The 24488-nt window shown below is 41.3% G+C and overlaps 1 protein-coding gene across 1 annotated transcript in view; it reads left to right on the forward strand.

The window, feature by feature from the left end:
• Positions 1 to 11297, forward strand: part of aak1a (AP2 associated kinase 1a) — a 33404-nt gene extending 22107 nt beyond the window's left edge. Inside the window, exons 19-20 of the mRNA XM_080432124.1 lie at positions 436 to 618; positions 7801 to 11297. Of these exons, the coding sequence (XP_080288250.1) occupies positions 436 to 618; positions 7801 to 8684 (1067 nt within the window). The 3' untranslated portion in view covers positions 8685 to 11297. The remainder of the gene's footprint in view (positions 1 to 435; positions 619 to 7800) is intronic.
• The last annotated feature ends 13191 nt before the right edge of the window (positions 11298 to 24488 follow it).

Genomic DNA, 24488 nt, shown 5'->3' on the forward strand with positions numbered 1-24488 from the left:
TGGCAATGCTGACCTTGCTCAATATATACCCATGGTCTAAATACTCCTGCAATGGTTGACTTTGCAGGACCCACAAATAGATAACACATAGATTTTCCTGAGCAGTAAAGCATGTTTGTTGCTCCTGAATTTGACCTCGTATTGCCCCTGTCCGTGTGTTTGTGTTTGGCTGTCTGTGTTAGCGGCTTGATAACGTCTTCCTTACAAATGCTGTAATAAATGGTCGTGAATATTATTATATTATTCCCAAAATCACCCTGCAGGCTGCATTGGTTGCCTTTGCTGGCCTTTGACAACCTCTGGCCCACACCCTAAATGAAGTGACTTACTAACTCTGTGCATTCTCTTCTGCCTTGTAAGCTAATTACTTTTTTTTTACTTTCTTGCTTTTCTAATTCTTCTGGTCTGCTCTGGCTTTGCTTTGTCCTCTCTCAGACCCTCTGGCTGGGGAGGATTCTCTGCTGGGCGATCTGTTATCTCACCCTACCACTCCTGGATCCCAGTCTGTCTCTGCTCTCCCTTCCTCATCCTGCTCCTCTGCCCCTGCTGGCTCCGTCTCTGGCTCCTGTCTGGATGAGCTGGCCTCTGTGTCACTGCCCCCTGGTCAGACAGCTTCTGGTAAGATCTTCTCTCTGCAGTACCTCACAAGTGAGCCTTATGTCCATCAGGTGTTTAGGCCAATGCATTCCAAACCAGACCAGACCACCAATCAATCTCCAAGCTTTTCTATAGAGAGTAGAGGAGTATACTATTTTGTCTAATGTGATATGTGATGAGTACACATCTAATGAAACCATAAACAGACCCTTGACTCATTTGTAGAAGAGCCAAAAGCCACATAAAATGCATGGCTTTTAAGCATTGTGACTGCCCTGGCTGCAACTATTTTGTTAGAAACTCCTTGCATCCTCCTTCCCTTTTTGCTCTTTTTCTGGGCTGCATTTTATCTTCCCGCCTCCGCCTTTACTTCCTCTTCCTTCGCCGCAGACTCTGCTTTCCTCATGTCGGGTGGGGAGAAGGGCACTGAGGACGAGTTTGATCCCATTCCTGTGCTCATCTCCAAAAACTCCAACCAAGGTAAGCAGGCTAGCATAATACAGAGATGAGCACCTTCCCACTAGTCTTGGCCGACATCCCAAATTTTAGTCCTCAAAATATTGCGATATTCAATATCATCATCAGGGTGTACATTTGTAAGTCATATTTTGTTTGTGTGTGTATATGTGTATACATATTAAAATTGGCTTAAGGCCGACCGGTCGGCAGACCTCTAACGTCACTCTGACTCAGACATAAACATACCTGATACGCCCATATACAGTCATGTCACTATGACTCAGACATAACCATGAACAAAACCCGATACGCCATACATAGGAATGTCACTATGACTCAGACAAACCCGTCTGCCAATATGCCCATATATAGGCATATATGGTCTGGTTTTCCAGAGCCACATTCGACCGCTATGCACATAATATGGTCATGTGCATATATGGGATAGACCGACTTCAAATTCCGGCATGCGCATTGGCAAGGACTCGAGGGAGTGCGAGGGTATGGGCATATACTAATGACATCAGGGATCTCCATATATGGGCATTAAAGTGACACAGGTAGACAGACAGATACAGAGATCTCCATATATGGGTACAAAAGGGACACAGACAGACGAGTACAACGGGTACTCTGACAAAGTCCCCGACACTATGACTCAGACATATCGGTCGGATTGGCATAACGTAGGTGTGGGCCGCGTAGTGGACCCAACTCTAGATGCTGTGTGGGTGTGAGTGTGTATATGTATATATGTGGGTGTGTGTGTATATGTATATATGTGTGTGTATAGTGTGTGGTGGCATTTTAGCTAGCACTGATTGGTCAGCTGCCGTGTCAGCCCTAGATGAATGGATATGTGATGTATTTATAACATATCCACATATGGTATCAAATATCGCAATGTTCGATTATTGGCCCAAGCCTACTTCCCACACCTGCTAAAGCCTAGGGTAGAAGTCTCCCCCCTCAGGCAGCGCATCCGCCAGTTAAAGATGAATGATGAGCCCTTCATTCAGAAAGCCCTTACATCATCAGTGTTCATGCTGTGGCCATTGATGTGAAGCTGATGGGAGATGTCTTGGATGACATTACGGCTTTTCATCCAATCAAGCTCTCACATCAGTGAGCTCTTTCCTCTCTCACATTTCCTTAGTTATTGCCAGTGTCACGCTGCCAGGGATCCTTCCACTTTGCACGTGTTTGGCTCTTTGTAGTTTGTCTGATTCTTAATAGCCAAAATGGGATTGGAAAAAGAATAGAATAAAGCAATCGCCTCTCAAAGTTAGGATGTACATACTTCTACTCTCTCCCTGAAATTATGCAGCTGTATTAAGATAACACCCAGCTTACAATCTATCTCTGTCTTTCTCTTCCTTACCCCTGTTTGTCATATGCATCTTTCTGTTCATCATCCTGACCTCATCCTCATCAACTCCTCACCTTTACGTTCTATGTTAATATTACTTATTCTTTTGCTTGTTTTTCACGCTCTTACACTCCCTTGGCATTTCCATGTCCATCTCTCTCTGTCTGTCTTTCTTTTTTCTCTCTCTTTCTTGCACGTTTCAGGTGGTCACTCGCGCAGCAACAGTGGCAGTTCAGAGTCCAGCATCCCCAACTTGGCCCGCTCTCTCCTGCTGGTGGATCAGCTCATCGACCTATAGGGGTTGTGGGAGAGAGGTCGAAGGGGCGGTGTGCAATCGTAACAAAGGGGGATAGAGATGGGGGAAGCAGAGGCACTTTGGTTTGATTTATACTTCATCGCACGACCCTTTTGATGAGTGTCATTCCGCAAAAATACATTTTTGTGTCGTACGATATTGTATAAATTAGCCTTTATTGTAGCACCTTACAAGGTGAAGCTGAGGAGCCAGCATAGATTGGTTCAGTGGAACCGCTCTCTTTATGTGCCTCCTTGGCCTCAACTCCATCTTAACTTGCCTGATAAGCTCATTTTCAAACATCCGGGTTGGCCATTGACAGTTCCATTCTGGAAACAACCCTAATGCGAATTTAGACTTTGTCGTACAACAAGTGTTTGACGAAAATGAGGTATTTTTCAGCTGAAGTATTGAAAATACGTCATTTTTGTTGGGGTTGTGCAAAAAGGTCTAAATGAACCTTTATATTAACCCCCTTGGCACTTGTCTGCTTCTGTCCTGGCTGCTGCTTCTGTCCATGCTTTCCTCATACTGTCAATCATTGACATCCCTCATCCAGTGTGCTGCCATTGGGGACCACCTTGCATTACATGTGCATAATATCTGGCTCAACCCCACTACATTGTGTTCACTGTATTTGTATACTTGTTCAGGGTTGACGCTTTATCCGTACGAACCACCTTTTCGGCAAACTCATATGTGTCATGGGTCTGACTGTAGCATGATCAGTGCAATGCTTTAACCCTCCTGGATAATTTGATGCACTTCTTGCATTAGCTTAGGACATTAGCTTTGAACATGTGTAGTGAATGCCTATTAGGAGGCTAACTATGGACCAGGCAACAACACGCCCAAAGTGAATTATCGGCTGCTTGCATTGATTGAACTAATATGGCCATAAACTAGGAAGTGACCAATGCTTAAGTTGTGGTTCACTGCAACACTAGAACAAGGAAGGTTCTGCTGCTTTTCAAATGGTTTGGATGAACGCAATCTCAATGCACACGTAGAATCTGTGCCGTTTATTGTCATCAAATCATTTGAATTCTATATAACTATTCCGAGATACACCCAAATAGTAAGTAACCTTGTGTGTAATGTTTGCTTTAGTTAGGCTGATCTTTGACGCAGTGTAAAAAATGCAGTTTTGCTCTACCTGTAATTTTGTTGTTACCTCATTGTGGCTCTTGAGCTGGTGTTTCTTTTCCTGGTACTGTAGCCTTGGAAACTACCAATCATAGTGATACATTGAAATCATGAAAACTAAGGAAACCAATGTGAATCATATGAATTTGCTGACAGATTTTCTGTGACTTTGGTCATGGCAGCACACTTGGCATCACCTACAATGCATGTTAAAACTATGAAGGACTTGGATGGGCTTTTTTTGTGAATGGGTTTGAATTAATATCTTTTTTGCTGCCCCATTGGCAAGAAAAGTGGAAAGAACAAGGGATGGTAAACATGCCAAAGTTAGATAAAAAGAGGTTTCGAGGTGTGCCAGCTCTGCCAAAATTGCCATTATGTCTGGTCTCAGGGTCCATGAAGTTGAGAAGATTGTTTCTGTACGCCACTATAGAGAGCAAGTGGGAATGTGTTTCATCCATTTATGCAGTGTAGGTTTGATCAGACAGGCTGTATGGTGTTGTCTCCTCTTTAACCACATGAATCCTAGCATCCCTATTCTGGGTATGTCGTAATAGGCGAACATTTGGCAAAAAGAACAGATCTACAAGCTCACAACGTATTATGAGCGTTATGAGCTTGTAGATCTGCTATGTTCGCCATTTGACATACAATAAAGTATAGGATTTGTGGTTTATGTGTGATGATGCACATGTTTACTCCCTCTCCGTTTCCTATTCACATCCTCTGTCTTGTACTTATCTTGTCCTCTCCTCTTGTACCACATTTCCTTGGATGTCGCTTCCCCCTACAGTAGATCAGTGTAATATTTTATTAATTTCCATTCTGGAAAGATATTCTTACCCATTCCTTTGTATATAAAACCACTGTTTAGATTACCGCAATTGTCCCTGGCAGCACTAGTAAAGTAGACTACAAAGTGTTCAATATGTAGAAGCATTTCATATATCATGGTATGAATAAATGTGACATGATAGTAAATTAGAATGAATGTATGAAGTACGTATCAATATGAAATCTATAAAAGTACAAAATATAGAACGTTTTTATTTCTCTGTATTATTTGCTAAGCTGTATTTTATAAGAGTGTTTAAGAGTGCAATGATAAGTCCTCTTTTGTCCAAAGTCATTTTGTCTATTTCTCCATTCATGTCAAAGACTGAGCATCAGCTATCCTAATCTGTAGGTGCAACTCTGTTCTTGTGACTATTCTCATTGGGATAGTAATTTAAGCACTCATTTCATAGTTATTTTCATAATGTTGGTGATTTGACCTTTAAGTTGCATGACTGGAATAGGTTTCCTCAACATCTTGGAAACGGCACTCTCAGTGCAAGGCAGAGTTTATGACGGAACATGCTTCTTGATATCTCTGATCCTGTAGCCCTCTCGGTTTCCTCTGCTCATAACATATCATAAGCTGAGCAGAGCCACACGTGAATCTTATAAACCAACTGTACAACTTACATTACATGGGAAGGGTTTTCCTTCGACATTAAGATGGATTAAGTCCTTAAACCCAGTAAGCATTCCCTTTTCATTTGAATTGCCTTCAGCTCAGATGAAAGTCACGAAACATCCTTGGCATAGACAGAAGTTACCATTGTATAGTGCATATCACATCAGTTGCTGAATATATCAGAAATTACACTGACATTGAAACCTCCAGTTAACTATTACATGAAGTGTTTACCGGTAACTATGTTTCCACAACTTGGAAATGCGTTAAAAGCATAACTTTCCATTGAGATGTAACCATTACTATATGCTTTAAGTTAAAGTTATTTCTTCTTTTGTGAAATGAATAATGGTTCTATTCTCACTTCCTCCCAATGCCATATAGACGGTTTCATTTCAGTGCTCTCATGTTGTTTGTAAACAAGCGACTGACTGTAGCCTATATAGACAGGGATAATCCCATAAGACAATTTATCCCATTATGATTTTATTTCCAGGTTTGTAATGTCACAATAATAATTGCTCATATCTAGCTAACCTAATAGCTGACTGACAAGCAAGGCTTTGCTTATTTTGTATCCAGGAAATGTAAAGAAAGTTACTTGCTTGAAACATATTAGCAGTTTGAAACCGTCTAAATCTTTAAGGTTAGTCACAGACATTGGCCTGTGGGTCATTATAAGAATTGCATCAATTATGCGACAAATAATTAGTCACTAAACTGCTTTTATTTTGTTGTTTACAAGTTATTTTTCACAAGTAACGTTGAACAGTGCAGTCATTTGCAAGTTTTGGTGTGGCTAACCTATGCAATTCTACATTAATGCTTACAATATTCTTAGACACCACAGTGCTGTATTCTGTAGAGTTCTAGCCTTGCCCGTATAGTCTTACTTGTGTTGCTGTGTGGAACCGATGTACCTAGTGTGTTGGTTGGGTTTAAACAGTGACCGGTATAATTACTTTGATTATATCAAAAGCTACATGATTTGGCAGAAAATGTCCATAATATGTCAAAGCAGAGTTATTATCCAGTGTGTACTTATATTTTTATGAATTGAGGGGGAAAAATTGAAAATAATGAAAGGGACATTGAATAAAACTTGTAAATGTGAATGTAACTTCAGTCTCTTTGGTCTTTCTGTATTGATTGTTCTACCAAAGAAAGCAGGAGCTTGCAGTCTTTGTTTTTGGTCTATTTTGAATATTCTGTATTGAATTAATATTTAGATACTGTATTTATTTCCTTTTAACTGATGGGCTATTCCTTCCCTTGGTCAGTTATGTCAAAATTTGGCTAAAATCTAATCCTACTTTATGGTAGCAGCTAGGACCCTCTATCTCACTTACCAAGGTTGCCAAATTGAGCAACCTGGGTGAGAACGGCAGCCAGAGAGAAACATTTCTTGATCATGTCTCACTTTGTTATGGTGTATCAACACTTACAACTCACTCAGTGCCTTTTCCTTTGGCTGACAGAGCAGTGCCATAAGATTTAAAGGGACATACCAGTGTTTACATTTTTATGTTTATATATTGTCCAAATTGCATCATTCAACTAATCTTGATCATTTCTCTGGTATTACAGCCCACCCATATTGTGAATTATGTTTTTTAAGGTTAAGTTACTGTCAACTGTCCATATTATCGCTTTCTATCTGAAATTCCATCGGTATAGTTTTAGTGACATCTGCTTTCCAAGGGGAAAGTACCTCTTTGATTTTAAGCAACAACTTAGTAAGCTAAGCATGAACAATATAGTCCTAGACCTAGAGATATTGTTTGAACTGAAAGCTGGTACTTTCCTTTAATGGCTGCCACTAACCATCTTCCCTAGAGCTGCCAGTTAACAGCTGCTACCTACACTGCTGAGGTAAGACTGTTCTGTCTCTGCTCCTCTGTGTCTGTCCCTGGCTTCTAACAATATTGTGATTCCAGTGAGTGCTTTGGCTTCTTGTTTCCATGGACCTACTCACTCCTCTCTGAGCTCCTTCCTCATTCAACAGTGTCTGCTCCAACCCCCAATATCCAAACCTGCTGTCACCCTTGCTACTTTTTTGACTCGGTGCTCCAGGCTGAGCAGGGCAGGTTTTGCTGGTGGTTGAGTAAATGTGCATAGAGGATTGTGCAGCTGTTGAGAAAGCAATTTGCTGAACAAGGTAATTTTATGTTGTAGTGGTAGTGATGGCTCGTCTTGTCTGTGTTGTGTTAGTAGTTCTGTAGAGTAGAGTATGTCTAGTGTTTTTTGTTGCACTTGTGGTCACTTGTGACTGCAAGGCCACTTCCATCGAAGTGTTAATAGCTGTTAAGACATTTGTGATATATAAGCTTCGAAGGACAGCTGGACTTAACACTGCTGGAACTGTAGGGTGAGGTGTCTTGTAACTGACATTTACAGTATGTGTTCAATACTAGAAGATAACCTGAAATTGTGCTTCCTTTAATTCATTGTTTTTGCCTTTTCTCTGTGCTGCAGAACTAAAAGGGGAGAGTAACGGCTACACTGTGCTCAGCGAGCAGGGTGAGGCGGTTGCACCGGTGTTAGAGGCTGAAGCAGATGAGGGCTGTGTTCACTCGAGCGAGGAGGAAGAAGAGGACGAAATGGAGGAGGAGGAAGAGAAGGAGGAGGAAGCTGAGATGGAAGAACAGCACAGCCGGGAAGCAGCAGAGAGTGAGGCAGGAACCCATGACTGCAGTGGCTCCAGACCATTGCTACTAGACTCTGAAGATGAAGAGGAGCAAGGGCCTGAGTTACACCACCAACCATCGCAGCACTCTGTATTACCAACACAAGCATCTGCTGACTTCTATCCAGATGCTCCAAACACTTTTGCTCAGAATCATTCTCAGCCGGCACCCCAACCAACAAGGGGGACAGATGCAGTTCCAGATGTCTTCTCTAAAGCCCCATTTCGGATCACACAAGATGAAGCGAGTGACGTGTTTGCCAATGCTCCGTTCTCCCGTGCCCCCTCCGCAACGCCACTCAACATGGATGTGTTCATGCAGGCTCCTTTTGGGAGGAAACTATCAGTCGATGGTATGTCGCCTCAGCCCAAGACCCATCCATACACTCCTCCCACTGTAGCTCACTCGGTAACACCTGAACAAGCAGTGCTTGGACAGGTTGCCCCACAACCATTCCGCCCACAAGCCCTGGCCAAATATTCTCGACACTTTGAGGGACCTTTGCCCCAGCAGCCTGTAGCAGCTCATAGGGTTGTGTCTAATGTGAGCAGACAAGCGGCTGTGGGCTCGGTGGCTGTTGGACCGCTTCACTCTTGGACCTCAGAGGTGGGTGCTGTAGACCCATTTGTTTCTGCGCCCTTTCACCTCAAGGCTCCACAAGAAAAGCCCTAAAGGAAGGCACAGATAAGGGCTGTATGTATTGGAGCCACTAAATTATGCACATTAAAACAGGCACACTGCATGCTGTCACCAGCGCTTTGGCTGGACTGCAGGCCTTCATGGATCTCATTCTTAGATGGTTCGAATTAGTTTTAATAGTAGTAGATGGTCTTCAGACTCTTCACTATACTTAAATGCTGCAATAGGATAAGGAAGTTGACGTCAGTCCCTGTTGGCTTTTTTTGTTCTTGTCCTTTTCATTCATATCATGGATTATGCGGATTATGCCCAAATATGACATGGCCGATGAAGTGTCACGCAACCTTCGGTACGCACTCACAGAGGATTATGGTAGTCAATATTTGTTTCTTTTCCTACCTACCTCAGTTACAGTTTGACATATCAGCTCTTAAATATTGCTCAGTTAGGGACTAATTTATCTCAACCTTTTTGGCAGTTTTGCTTCCTGGACATTTGAGCTTTACTGTGAAACTGTACCTTTTAGACTGACATTGCCACATTAAACTTCCATTCCTCTGACACAAGTTTCTAAGAATGGAAGTGCTGAGCTTGGTCAGCTCATATGATCATAACTTGACAAAGGCTTAAAATGAAGAAGAAAAAAGCCCTTATAGCACTTGTAATCTGCGAAGCTATGATACAGCCTCGTGTCTCATTCATTCATAGGAATTGAACTGCAATTATATTACCTTTCTTATGCTCTCCCATCCCACTGAATACTCCTCTTCCCTTTGTCTCAGTATGTAAGATGAAAAGCGTTGCATCTGAACAGTACTGTTATGCCTGATATTTTTTACCTTAATCAGATGCTGGATAATAATGGATTGACACTTCACACAATAATGTTTAATGATTTGAAATTGTACTTGCTTAATGTCAGTCTAACTTGTCTGTCTCTTTGTATTGTGTATTGTGTTGTGTCCTGCCCTGTGTTTGTGTGATGAAAATGTTAACATAGGGCTTATTCTACATAAAATGCCAGCCTTATATGAATGCACGACATACCCAATACGGTCAAAATCATTCCTGTTGTATGATGTGTAGTCCTTAAAGTTGTACAATGCAAAATCACAAATAACGATTTTTAGCAACCTCTGCTGGTCACTACCGTCACTGCATACAATTTCCCTAGTCCTCGATTACCCAGAATTCCATTCGTTTTCACCGGAAGCCGGAAGCGTTTCAAAAAGCGATCTTTTAATTGTTTTATACTATCTACGGATCGTTTCTCTTAGCCAGTGGAGCATTAGTTACCATGAGCTGTGCTTTCTTTTTCTGTTCTTTTTCGATCTCCCAATCCTACATTATCTTAAAATCAGCGTGAGGTTCCTTTTTGTTAATAGCGCGGTAGTTCCTGGCCAAACAGGAAACCGTTGCGGTAGTTCCTGAGGACGTCGGCCACGACGTCATGACGTTGGCCAGGAACGTCATTTTCCCGGGAAAGTCCCCCCCGTACACGTTCAATAGAAAATATATAAATAAAAGGCTTCCGGGGGTGAAATTCACGGAGTGGGTGTTGTGAAACTTTTGCCACTCGCAAAAGATATACAATTTAACTTTAGTTTTGTTGAAAACGTTACCTAGTATTACTTTAATTTTTACTTTAATTTGTTGCTTCATTTTTTCTTTACAGTCGGTTTTTAAAGTTCTGCTAAAAAAACACTGACACGCACGCGCGCACACACACACACACACACACACACACACACACACACACACACACACACACACACACACACAATTATGCACAACATAGCTGCCATTTTGTTGTATCCTTCCTAATCAGCCGATGCATTTGCTGGATCATATTTTTGCACTCGCAATGACAACCAAATGCTTCTGAACAATCATGTTCCCTTTGCTGTCTCCAGTGTGTACATCAACCTGGACTATTTTTTTCTACATCACCTCATCTTTGTTTATTACGCCCATCTCTGAATTTGTACTGGCTGGCAGAGATTACCAAGCACCTGAAGTGAAAATACTACATGCACAAATAACTCCCTCTAACTAAACCAATGCTTGCCTTCAGCATCATGCAATTAACTACAGCTCTTGTGCTTTATGTTATGATACAGAGGATTGTAATGATCACAATTGAGCCCTCATAGTGGTGAGTCTTTTTTTTTTTTAACCTTATGAAAATGTTGTTGCCTTTTACTTTGTGAAGTCTTGAGGCACTTTTTCCACCCCTACATGGCACATTTAACAATGGACTACCAACACATAATTCATGTCAAAGTGTGATCCTTCCTTCCTTCCTTCCTTATGTTAACATATAAATCAGCTTATTTTTTCTTGTTGGAGTGTACAATCTTTTATAAATGCTTACTTATGTCACTCAACCTCTGTAAATGAAGGTTGCACAAAGCCGCTGACAAACTGTCTGTCAATTTCTAAGAGCGTTTTGATGATGACACGTATGAGGTTTATATAAAATGTATTTTGACCACAGTCTGTCAAATAAGAAACTTATGGCAGATTCAACAGCTTCAGATGCTGAACCCTAAAGCACTCATTATGAAAATACTTGAGTCATGCTGCAAAGCTTGCCTTGAAAACTGTCATATGTCATAAGAAGAATATTAAATGAATGTAAAACAAGCAACATTGTCTTTCTTTCATAACTTACACTATGATAATAAAAGTGGACCTTTAGAATAGTGGTGTGATATAAATGTGTGCGTGTCTCTCTCACACACGTCACACACACTAGTATCACCAGAAATGACCACCCACAAAATAGTATTAAATCAATATACATACAAACACACACACACACACACACAATTGAATATATATTTTTTGTTTACTTTGCCATTCTCGTGGTGGTATTAAACTTGAAGCCCACGTTGAGGATTATAACGGGTGTGGGGTTTTGAACGAGGGCGTGTGAATTAACCACCACTAGAGGTCAGTAATTGAACAGCGATTGATTGAATACTTTAACAGTTTGCAAAAGAATCACAGAAAAGTACAGTTTAATACAAATACAATGCTAAAAGCATTGAACCCAAGAATGCACTTATATGGCTTGTTTCCAGTGGGGTATCTTGTGTATTCAATTCATTGAAACATATAGTGACAGACAAATATACGGAACGAGTGTCTTTAAAATAAAATTAAATAGATGCACCATTAGTCTTCTAGAACATACAGTCCCTGGCTTATCTTTTCGAATGGGGGTCCGCGGGCTAATAAGTGTCAATTTGGGGGTCCTTGACATGAAAGAGTTTGAGAACCACTGCCCTTCACCATCATGATCCTTTTTAATCAGCTGCAACAGTGTTTTGGGGCACTGATTCTCTCCCAGTGACAAGAAGTAGCTCTTATTAGCCATGGATATCAGGAGCTGGATAGACATTTCACCCATCATGGATAAATAGTTTGGGTCCTTGTTGTAACTGCATTTCCTTTTCTTTGCCGTGGTCGTAGTTAACTCCCTTTCCTCCATGTTTCATTCACTCATTTATTCACATTTCACTATTAAACACGTCTCTAAAGACTAGCTCCGCAAAATGCGCTGTTTGTTGTTGTTTTTGGTGAGCAAAAATACACACATACACACACGCACGCACGCACTCACGCACGCGCTTACACACACACACACACACACACACACACACACACACACACACACACACACACACACACACACACACACACACACACACACACACAGACAGACGCACACGCACACGCACACGCACACACCGGACGGAAAAAGTACTCAAATGTTTTACTTAAGTAAAAGTATCAATACTGCAATGTAGAAATACTCTGTTACAACTGAAAGGCCGGTATTAAAAATGTACTATGAGTAAAAGTACAACAATATTGGCATCAAAATATACTTAAAGGACCAAAAGTAAAATTTCACAAGTTTTGTGTGTCTAAAATGTTTAAAAGTCTTTTGAAAATAGCAGATCCACAAGCTCACAGTGAAAGTATTTAAGTACATTTACTCAAGTATTGTACTGTACAATTTTGAGGTACTTTTTTTTACTTACTGGAGTATTTCAAATTTTCAGTACTTTTACTTCTACTCCACTACACATCTAACATCTCAGAGACAAATATTGTGCTTTTACTCCACTACAATTATTTGAAAACTTTAGTTACTAGTTAAAAGTACTCACATTTTTTACTTAGGTAAAAGTATAAATGTAGAAATACTCAGTTACAAGTACAAGTCCGGAATTCAAAAAGTACAAAAGTATTGGTATAAAAATGTACTTAAAGTAACAACATTAAAAGTATTCAAGTATTCAAGTACTCATTTTGCAAGATGTCCCATTTCACAAGTTTTTTAATGTATACAAATCTTTTGAAAACAGCAGATCTACAAGCTCACAGCTTGTAGATCTGCTATTTTTTGGGTACTTTAAGTACACTTTTACTCAAGTACATATTTTAATCTGGACTTTTACTTGTAACAGAGTATTTCTACATTGTAGTATTGATACTTTTACTTAGGTATGAAATGTGAGTACTTTTTCCATCACTGCACACAGGTGATGGAAATACGTGATATGTTGTTTAAGTTAAATGATTAATATTTTCTCCTCTAAACGTATATGTGTCACATAATGACCAGAAACAGTCTTTTCTTTTCAAAACAAAAATAATAACAATTGCAATAAAAAACACACGTACGTAACCGATTTGTTACGTTGCGCGATGACGTCATCATCACTACTCTAGCGTTTGAAGTTGTTTACCGACAGCTGACCAATCAGCGACGAGCGAGAGGCGAGCTCACGCTGGATGCTTCAGGTATAAAGTCGTTAAGCAAGGCGAGCAGCGTCAGATGTGTCTGAGATTTTCATAGATTCAGTCGCATTTACCCAGAGCTTAACAGCCACTTTACCTGCTTTAACAGCCACTAACGGACGGAACCACCAACCAGAGGAACTTCTACAGATTGTTTTATCTACTTTTTTCTTGCAGCAGTGCTAATTTGTTGCTTTTCAACCAGCTTTTTCCTCTACAACTGGTGAGTTTGAATTATTTTCATAATGCTCAGGCCGAGGGGTAACTGTCATTTTAATGCTATTTTATTGATTATGTTTGATTGTAGCGTGATCTGCTGTTGAAATAGCAGATCTACAAGCTCACAACACGTAGCTATGACATTGTGAGCTTGTAGATCTGCTATCTCAACGGCCGTTGCTGTCAAGTTAATGCATGGCGTTATCGCGACGCCTTGTGAGCTTGTAGATCTGCTTTTTTTTAACAGCCATTGCTGTCATGTTAACTAACGCGATGCCAGATGCATCGCCACGCGTTGTGAGCTTGTAGATCTGCTATTTTAACAGCCGTTGCCGTCATGTTAACTCACGCGACGCCAGATGCGTCGTGAGGCGTTGTGAGCTTGTAGATCTGCTTTTTTAACAGCCGTTGCTGTCATGTTGACTAAATAACGTCGGCTACCGGTAACCGAAGTTTACCGTTTACCGTTAATGGCTGTTGCTGTCGTCGTTATGATCGTTGTCAAAATAACCGCTAGCTTGTTTCTAGCTGTGTAACGTCTGTCTCGTGTATGTTTTGTTGTCTTTCAAAACGCTCTTGGGATTAAGGTGTAAATGTCATTGTAAATGGTTGTACCGTTGAAATGAGTTTCGTGCATTCAAAACGTCTCATTGTAGCTTGTTTACATTTGAAATCAAAGGGATTGGCGCTGTCGTTCAAAAGACGTCAAGCTAACAACCTCAATGGATTTGTAACCTAACGGGTCCATTTGGTTCCATTTGTACACTCTCAGAGTTGCAGACCCATAAGTGTCCATTTGGTTCCTAACGGTTCCTAACTATCTATCATTTAGTTGGGGACCACCTGGAATCCCTTCAAGGTCCCTGGACCACTGGTTGAGAACCACTGCGTTAGAAGGTTAAGGAGAACTCCTTCTAACACTATGGAATGGATCAGAGCTAGGGCCGTTGTTAGCTTTTGTTAGATCTGTTCTACTTTGGCAAACGATAACCGTCATACTGTGTGGTCCATGTAAGAAGCCTGCATGGGATTGATTGATTGAATACTTTATTAACGGTTCATAAGGATGCTAAGAGGATAAACCCAAGAAAGCCAATGGCTTGTTTCCATTAGGGTCCTGTGTACAGTGGTGTTAAGTACTCTTACTCAAGTACTGTACTTAAGTACAGTTTTGAGGTATTATTTACTTTACTGGAGTATTTTGAATGTTCTGAAGCAAGCCTACTCGGATGATTTTATTTACTCAAGTAAAAGTAGTAATCTCACAATGTAGAAGTTTCTGTTGCAAGTAAATTACTTGAAGTAGCATACCAAAGTAACAGTAGGCCTACTCATTATGACTGGCATTTCACAATTGTTGGGGATTTGGCCCCAATATGTCAAAAACAGCAGATCTACAAGCTCACAATGTGTCTCATTGCAAGCTTGTAGATTTGTATTTTTGAATAGATGCAGTAACAAATAGGGCTTAATTGGTTAATGTATGTTATGTAATGATCTAAATCTACACTGTAACTTGTAACTAATGTTTTGTAATGAGATGTATACAATATTGAAAAATGGGAACAGTCTATGTACAGTATTTCCATTTTTACTTCCATATTACTATAGTAGCCAACCTCAAATGTGTACTTAATTAGGCTACAGTCAGTATCTGTGTAAATGTTTAGTGACTTTCCACCACTAACATAATAAACTGACATATCTTTGTTTCTCTCTCCCTTTCACAGCTGTCTCAGCTCTCTTTCTCAACTCTCTCTCTCCCTCTCAGCACTCAGCCTCTCTCTCTTTCTCGCTCGCTTGCTCGCTCCCGCTCTCTATTTCTCTCTCTCCCTCCTCTCTCTCTCCACAGAGCAAGATGGAGCTGTATCGCATCCAGTTGATCAACAAGTCGCCTTCCTATTTTTCTACAAGAAAGTTGGTCCCTGGGCCTTCCTCTGGATGTGCAAGTAAGTTACTCTTATTTGACCGATAATTCATTACTGTAATCAATTTCTGCTGTTTGACGTTCACCTCACTAGATCCACATTCTTTTTTTTTAATGCAATTAGATTTGGAATTTAAGGAATCTTTCAGTTAAGAATAACAATAGTAAACTAATGTGTTTTCCATTGCAGAGCGTGGCAGAAGGGAGAACAGGTTGATCAACGTTCACGTGGACAACCTTAGGGACCGTCCCCTGTCCGATGACGACATGGAGGTCATCACAGAGTGCATCCCAGAGCTGTACACTCGCATCGACCAGACGAGGGACCTTTCCTCACTCACACTGGGCGACAAGGAGCTGCTCAGACCTCCAAAGGACTTCGGGAGGTACTTCACAGCGGTGCCTCGTCACACCTACACATACAGTGGCTTCAGCAAAGCCTGGGGATGGCCCGCTCCATCCCCACCCCCCGTGAAGCAACCGGCGGTGATGTCCACTGAGGATACTGTTCTCTACCAGGTCTTCTCCGGGTCCCTGGTGACTCCGCCCCATCCCACCACCCTAACATCACCCTTCAGGTGGAGGCACGCCCGCAACCAGTACGACCTCGTGGAGGTCTCTGGTCAGCAGCTGCCCAGAGTCATCTCCTGTGTGGAGACGACATGGGAGAAGGGGGGACGGGTGCTCCATCGCCAGTTCAGGGTGTCCGTGTACAGGACAGACGGACAGATGATGCTGTCCGTGTTCTGCAGCTTCCCAATCCCCGGAGATGAGGTACGGAGGCGTATCGTCTTCAGCGAAGACGGGGCGCCTGCCCCTTCTACCCGGTGGAAGAGGGAGGCTGATGTCGATGAGACCATCGTCAGAAACCCCCCTCGAAGCAAGCCACGTCTAAGACTGTAACGCAGACAGACGTGGGATTGTTGAAACACCCATTCAAAGCTGGAGGGAAAATCACTTAGAATAGGAGGCGCATGGGGCACCTGGAACCCCTGAAAGGGGCTGCTGGCACCACCTGAAGGAGCGGAGGGACAGGAGGCGCCGGGACTGGAGTAGATGCTGGTAGAGAACAGTAGCCTCAGTGGACATCACAGCTCCGGGACTGGAGTAGATGCTGGTGGAAACGGTACTGTATGTGTAGATGTGACGGGGACACCACTTGAAGGAAAGGCGCAGTTTGTGAGTAGGTGAGTATGCCTGTCACAATTATTACCTAATCGCAATTATTTGAGATAATCGCAGTTGTTTTTTGCATAATCGTATTAATCATTTCCATGTTAAAAATGTTCATATGTTTTCAAAAAATGACAAATAGTGGAAATAGCTGATCTACAAGCTCAAAACGCATCGCGACGCGTTTTGAGCTTGTACATCAGCTATTTCCACTATTAATGTTTTATTTTATGTGTTTGTTGTCATATCTGCCCTGTGCAACTTTTGTTTACGGAGGCACTGACATCAGACTCATCCTCTAACCCTGCGTCTGATGTCAGTGCGTCGTGATAGGATCAGGTTGGCTGATGCCAGGGTGTGTTCTTGCCTCTGGGGCACACTGTTGCTCCGATTGTATGTTGTTTGTGATATTGATAGGTCGTTTAATGTTAAGTTGAGGTTAAATTAAGGGGTGGTTGTTGACTTTTTATTCTGTTGGCTGACGAATTGATAGGGTTTTGACTTTTACTATCAGGTAGTAATAGTCGTATTAGAAATGCGTGTTGTTGTTCAGGAAATGCACCCCCCAAAAACAAAAAACAAAAAAAACATTTGTCTGTCTATGTGATGGTCTCTAGCCCTGGCGTCTTGCGGGGTCAGGCTTTAGGTAGCGTCTTGCACCTGAGCTTTTCTGTTGACTAACAACTTTCTAGGGTTTTGACTTTTAACATCAAGTAGTAATAGTCGTATTAGAAATGTGTGTTGTTCAGGAAATGCACCCCCACCCCACCCCCCAAAAAACAAAACTAAAAAAACATTTGTCTATCTATGTGATGGTCTCTAACCCTGGCGTCTTGCAGGGTCAGGCTTTAGGTAGCGTCTTGCGCCTGAGCTTTTCTGTTGACTAACAACTTTCTAGGGTTTTGACTTTTAACATCAAGTAGTAATAGTTGTATTCAAAATGTGTGTTGTTCAGGAAATCCACACTCCCCCCCCCCCCCCCCCACCCCAAAAACAAAAAAGAACATTTGTCTATCTATGTGATGGTCTCTAGCCCTGGCGTCTTGCGGGGTCAGGCTTTAGGTAGCGTCTTGCACCTGAGTGTTTAGTGTCTATCTGTTTGTCTGTGTATCTATGGGGCGTCTGGGTGTGGTAGAGGTAAACGCACTCTCCCACCACCGCAGCAGAAAGCTGGGTTCAACACCCAGCAGTAACGGTGGTGCCTCCAACTTGGCCGGGCGCTCCATCAAACACAATTGGCCGTGTTTACGGGTGGGAACTTAATCTGCCGATGGATCAAGTGACCGTCCTTTTTGCTGCACTGCAGAAGCTACTGGCAAGTGTGTATGGGAGGATGCACACAGTAGTTTATACCTCTCTCCAGCTGTGGAGGTGGTTGTGATGCCAGCAACGGGGACTTAAGGACACTTGGGGACAATTGGGAATTGGCGATGACTAAATTGGGATCTCCTCCTAGGATTGTCACCTTGTCGTTGGTGGAGGAGCTTGCGTTATCCCAGTGACCCAGAGAGCTAAGCTCCTGGCAGGTGCCACCATGCCAGGCAGCTCAAAGGGTAAGGGATCAGACTAAGGACAATCCATAGTTAAAACAAACATGTTACAGAAACCAAAGCATTCCAGGGAGGAGGTACCAGCCACGACAACACCTGTGCAAGGTAGAAGCCCCTCCTGAGAAGGTTTGGGCATGAAATGGAATCTCCTGGACCCAAAAGAAACCACCAGTGATGGAGCCTGGTATGTAAGAAGAACTATTATATACATGTTGTATGACTCATTATGCCAATATTCCTTTAGTATTGTTTATGATTTGTTCAGAACAGAGCTCTGCTGTGAAGGAAACTGGGGTAACACTTTACTTAAAGGCTAGGTCTATAATGCATTCTTAATGCACTTATAAGGCTTCATAACACTCGTTATAAATATTTATAACAACTTATAACAAGGTTAATTAAGTATTATAAGTGCTGGTCATAATTCATTATGACACCCAAATTGATATATTTGGCAGCAGACCCCCATCTGAAAAGCTATTGTGCCAAGGACCCCCATACAAGATTTATGTGTCAATCAGATCAGGCAGATCTATAAGCTCGCAACGTGATGCCTTGTGAGCTTGTAGATCGGTTATTTTCAAATAGCCAATGTTTGTGACGCTCACGCTATATTAACTAATTTAGCTGGGGACCCCCCGGAACCCCTTCAAGGATCCCTGGACCACAATTTGAGAACCACTGGCTTAGGGAACCACTAAGGCAGAGTCTTTGCTTGAGTTGTCATGGTTTAGTTTCTGCACCACCTTACAGTCCAAAAGGAAAAGATAATAATAATAATAATAATAATAATAATAATAATAATAATTAAACCAGAGGGGTGGTGGGCAGTGGTGTAAAGTAACTAAGTACATGTACTGTACTTAAGTACAATTTTGAGGTATTTTTACTTTACTGGAGTATTTCTAATTTTCACTACTTTTACTTCTACTCCACTACATCTCAGAGGCAAATATTGTACTTTTTACTTATTATTATTATTACAAATTACCCACTTCAGCCCTATAAACATTTCGTCCATTTGAAAATAGACGATCTACAAGCTCACAATGCGTCTTATCGTGGCACATTGTGAGCTTGTAGATCTGCTATTTTCAAAAGATGTTTATACATTTGAAAACTTGCGAAATGGGACATTATGCATAATGAGTACTTTCTACTTTTGGTACTTTATAAGTACATTTTGATACCAATACTTTTGTACTTTACATTTTTAGTACTTTTTCTACCACTGGTGGTGGGAGGGATAATGCAGGACTTGCATTGTAAACTAAATTGAGTAAATGTCCTGGTTTTCTGTTCACACTGCAGGTGGCCCTGGAGGAGACAAAAAGAAACATCTCACCGAGGAGCAGTTTGTCTGCTCTGAGCTGACCTCCACCCAGGAGAAGCTGTAGCCTACAGCACCGCTGACCAGGTGAGGAGTGGTGCAGCCGCCCATCGCTTTTAATACCGTAGATTTAACTGAAGGGGTCGCAGAGGAGACAGGATCAGTCAACCAGTGTAAAATGATCTTAAAGATTAGTAGGAGTTGCAGTATGTTATGAACACAACAGCAAATCTCTCTGTCCTCTGAGCCTAAAAAGCTTGGTCTTGGAATGGAACAGCAAGCCTCTTACAGCTCATTTCTTTCTACAAACATCTTGTTTTCCCTTGATGACGACCATCGATTATAGCAGTGGTTCCCAAACTGGGGGTCCCCAAATTATTTTGGTGGGGGTCCCTACTCCTAGATGATTATCTTAATGTGCAACATTGTTTTCTCACTTAACAGTAAACAAACCAACATGCAGTATAGGTGTTTACAGGGTATCTGCATATTTCTAAAGTGACAATTTAGGGACTTTTAAGACCTTTTTAATACCAAATTGTCAAATATTATGTAAGAAAGAGGCAAACATTATGAAAGTAGCCGATCTACAAGCTCACAACGCCTCGAGGCGTTGTGAGCTTGTAGATCGGCTACTTTCACAATATTTATCTGCGGAACAGAGTCAAACTAAATGTAATGCCTACAATTCCTGTCTCAAGTCTCATGGTTATGTGATCTCTCATTACATTTTCAAGCATGTAGAAAAGGCATGCTGGAAAGCATGTTCACGTATAGCCTGCCCTACACAATCACTATAAAGAAAACTATAATTATTTTACTACTGCGACATGTTGTGTTGCTCTAAGCATTAAGACAAAAAAGTTAAGAGGTGCAGTTATGTAAATGTTTCTGACTATGCGCCTCGACACAGCAGCAACGAGAAAGATAATCCCAGTCTGACTTTACCAGGAGCAACACTTTTCTCATCAGACCATACAGGAGCGGGTGTGCAATCAATCACAAAGTAGATTTATTAGCAATCATTCACTGTAGTAATTATACTGCTGTAAATGATGCATCCTGCCCTGTGAGGAAGCTGAACTAGTCGCATCACCCCAGTCCTCCACTCCACCACCTTAATGTGATGTTGTGTGTTTGTCCTCTCCAGCTGCTGAATTCAGCCCATTTCAGTACCAGTGATGTGTCAGGACTCCACGCTAAGCTGGACAGGGAGAAAGAGGTGATACTCAATTCTTTGTTTTCAGATGGATTTCTTCATATTTTTGTTACTGTGGATTGAACATCAGAGTGCATTCTATCTGATTTTATTTAGGTTGCAGTAATACAATCCAGTAATCTATTCTCTTTTTTTTCAACTCCAGGTGGAGCACCAGAATAGTCAGCCAGAGATCCTTATCCAGGCGTCATCTCAAAACTCGACTACTGTAACTCCCTCCTTACTGGCCTCCCGACATGCTCACTTAAGCCCCTCCAAATGATCCAGAATGCCGCAGCACACCCGGTCTTCAACCAGCCAAAATGTTCACGTCTCGCACCTTTTCCACTCCCTCCATTGGCTCCAATTTGCTGGCTCCCAGTTGCTGCCTGCACAGAGCACAAAACACTGATGTTGGCCTACAAGGCAACCAAAGGCATGGGACCCCTATACCTTCAAAGCCTGATCCAAACCTACAACCCCTCTTGCTCACTCAGATCAGTTAACGCAGGAAAGCTGTCTGAACCTTTCCTAAAACCCCCGGGACAACGCTCCACACATCCCAGACTCTTCTCCCTCTGGCTCCCAAACTGTGGAACAAACTCACCATTGCAGTCAGAACTGCAGAGTCACTCCCAAAGGTGGGAGTGAGGTGGAGCCTTCAGACTCCACCTCACCCCCTAGGCTAGGGGGTCCCTAGCACTTCACTCTCCCTGTACCCCTTCCTGCCACCTTCTGCCTCCCTTCATGCTAGCCACTGACCAAGACATTCTTTCTTAGGTTTTTGTTACTTAGGCTTGTTTTTCTTGACAATGTTAAGAATATAATTTAGATAGCAGGTTATTTAAACAGATGCTAGGTTCATTGTTTACCTGGTATCACATAGTTTCATTGTACAGATTATTTTTGTTACTATATTGTTTAGACTGATGCTAGGATCTTGGTTTACCTGTGATCCTAGTTTACTGAGGCACTACTGTCTCTGCATTTGTATGCGTTTACCTTGCTTTTGTAAGTTGCTCTGGATGACAGCGTCTGCTAAATGCCTAAATAGTCGTTGTATATTGAAGCAATTTAAACTGTGTGTTTTAATATCTTCTCATGCACTTTTAAAGAAGCATCATTCCAATCCGTATACAACTCAGACATTGTATGTCTTGATTAATTGAATACACAGGACCACAATGGAAACAAATCCTCCGGGCTTTTTGTGTTATTGTATAACCGTACCTTTTTTGCAAACTGTTAAACCTTCGGGGTCGAGACACCCTTCCTTGACCTTTTAAGATGGTGTTAATGTTGGAAATTCGTGTACAAGAGTCAGGTAGTTAATTATTTTAGTAAATTATTATGGACAGGAGATGGCGGTGTTGCACACATTACGCCTAATGGTGTTGGGCAAATTGCATTGATTCTAAGGCACTGAATGGAGTTGAATACTTCAGTAACCATCTAATGCGGTCATTCCATAAGATGGGTGCAATATGTTATTTATTTGTTAAATAAAGAAACCCATTAGATATTGCACCACTTAAAATACTTGAAACTTCCCAGAAAACATGTTTTCCCACCTCAGGAATAAAGACCTATCATTGTCTCCTTTCAATTCTGACAGGAGCCATCTGATCTGTCCCAACAACAACATTGCTGTATATTAGCCTAGCCTACACTATTGGTAGCATACAAACATTTGACCGTTTCTATAGATGTATAACAGCATGAGACGTATGTTAAACCGTGTTTGCTCAAGCACTTTTAAAGGATGTATTTCTGATGAATGAGTACAATGTAAACAAGCCCCTTGTTATCCTTTTAGCATAACCTTTCACTATACTACCTGTACTGTTAATTGTGTTAATAAAGTATTCAATCAAGTATTCAGTTCAATCTGTATAGCCTTTTCTATGTTGAACACAAGGCAGGCACTTGGACCCAAGTTACAATCCAGGTAAATTCAGTCTGGAGTTGAACCAGGAAATGGAATGTCATATTGTATAACCGGTTGTACCAAATTACATTTTAAAGTTGAAAGCAGTGTGATAATTTCTTGGTTAAATAAGTGTTAAGTAGCTCTGTATTCCCATAGAAATCATTACGTTACGGTATGTTTATTTGATTGGACATCACAACCAGTGTTATAGCACGAGTGATAATTTAACACCTGTCCACAGGAGGCTTTTCTAAGTAGAATAACACTACTAATCTAAAACCCAATCATAATGGTAATAATTAACCGTTAATCAATCAGACCCAATACATGTGAAACAAAAGTAGATATAATCATTCCAATAACCAGTCAAACTATTCATGTGAGCAGTTGATTTGCTTTCAACCATAATTTGAGCCCTTTTAAACACATTACCTCTCTCTCGTTTTAGATCCATAGGCAAAGAGTTCCAAAGTTTGACCAGCTTTACTGAGAAGGCAGACTGTCCAAATGAGTTTATGCACATGGGAGCAATACAATCACCATTTGTTGAAGCTTGTGTAGTTGCTCTAGTCTAGATCCATCATTGTTCATTCATTCAGATCATTGCTATAGATTGTCTTTTCAGTAACGGGTCTCCCCGACTCTTCAGCTCTTTAGTTAAAATACAGGTTGGTTGGGACACCAATCCATTCAGGAGAGAGAGCTCATACAGGATTTAAAAAAGTGGATGTGATGGAACAAAAAAAATAGTCTGATAAGGGTCTTTGTTTTCTAACAAAATATCACTTAAACCCCTTACTTACTTAGTAAAATGGACCTGAGTTGTAACTGTACTTCCAAATCTCTTTGCCAAAATAGTCAATTTATCAGCTCACAACGTGACATGTTGTGATCTTGTAGATCGGCTATTTTTGGTGAACGTTCCCCCCCAGAATACTAGGGATGCTGCTGCGGTTAAACTGTTGCCACAAGAAAACATGTAACACTCACAGTAAATATCATTCAAAAACACACATGATTAATACATCGTTTATTCATATACTGCTTTAATGGGAAGCACTGCATGATGCACATTTTCCAGACATCTCAGACAGAGCATGAACAAATGACAAATTATCATCCATTCAAAGTGAAAATTACAAGCTTTTTTCAAAATCAATATATACATCATTAAAGCTGTAAGGTGTAAGGTTCGTGTCCTAACTGGGATTTGAACCCCGGTCTCCCGTGTGGGAGAACAAACTTCTACTGTTCTTTCAAGAATCCCTGTGAGCTTAGGCCACGGACCACCATTTGATAGAATTTTGGGACCCCAATCTACATTGTAGATTCACTATACTACCTGTACTGTTAATAATTGTAGTAGTATAGTGAATCAACTTCGTTCAGTGTACAATGTAAGTCAATAAGGAGCATATTTTGACTCTGCAGGCAGCATATTAGTTTCTAATCAATGGAGCAATTATTTTTGATTTCTTGTCCACCTTTGGTGTTACATCATGGCAAGGTAACTACACAACCCAAACCTCTACCAAAGTGGTCTTGCCCTTTGATAAGAAAATCTGCAAAAAATAGCAAACATGGAAACTCAACCTCAAGCAAATCTGATGCACTGGCCACCTGAGACCAGGACATTTGGGACGTTCCCAGAACATCTGCATATACTGTATGTGCCCAAGGTTTTAAATGTGTGTT

The sequence above is a fragment of the Gymnoscopelus braueri genome (genome assembly GCF_963280865.1).
Source record: "Gymnoscopelus braueri genome assembly, chromosome: 7".
NCBI lineage: Eukaryota > Metazoa > Chordata > Actinopteri > Myctophiformes > Myctophidae > Gymnoscopelus > Gymnoscopelus braueri.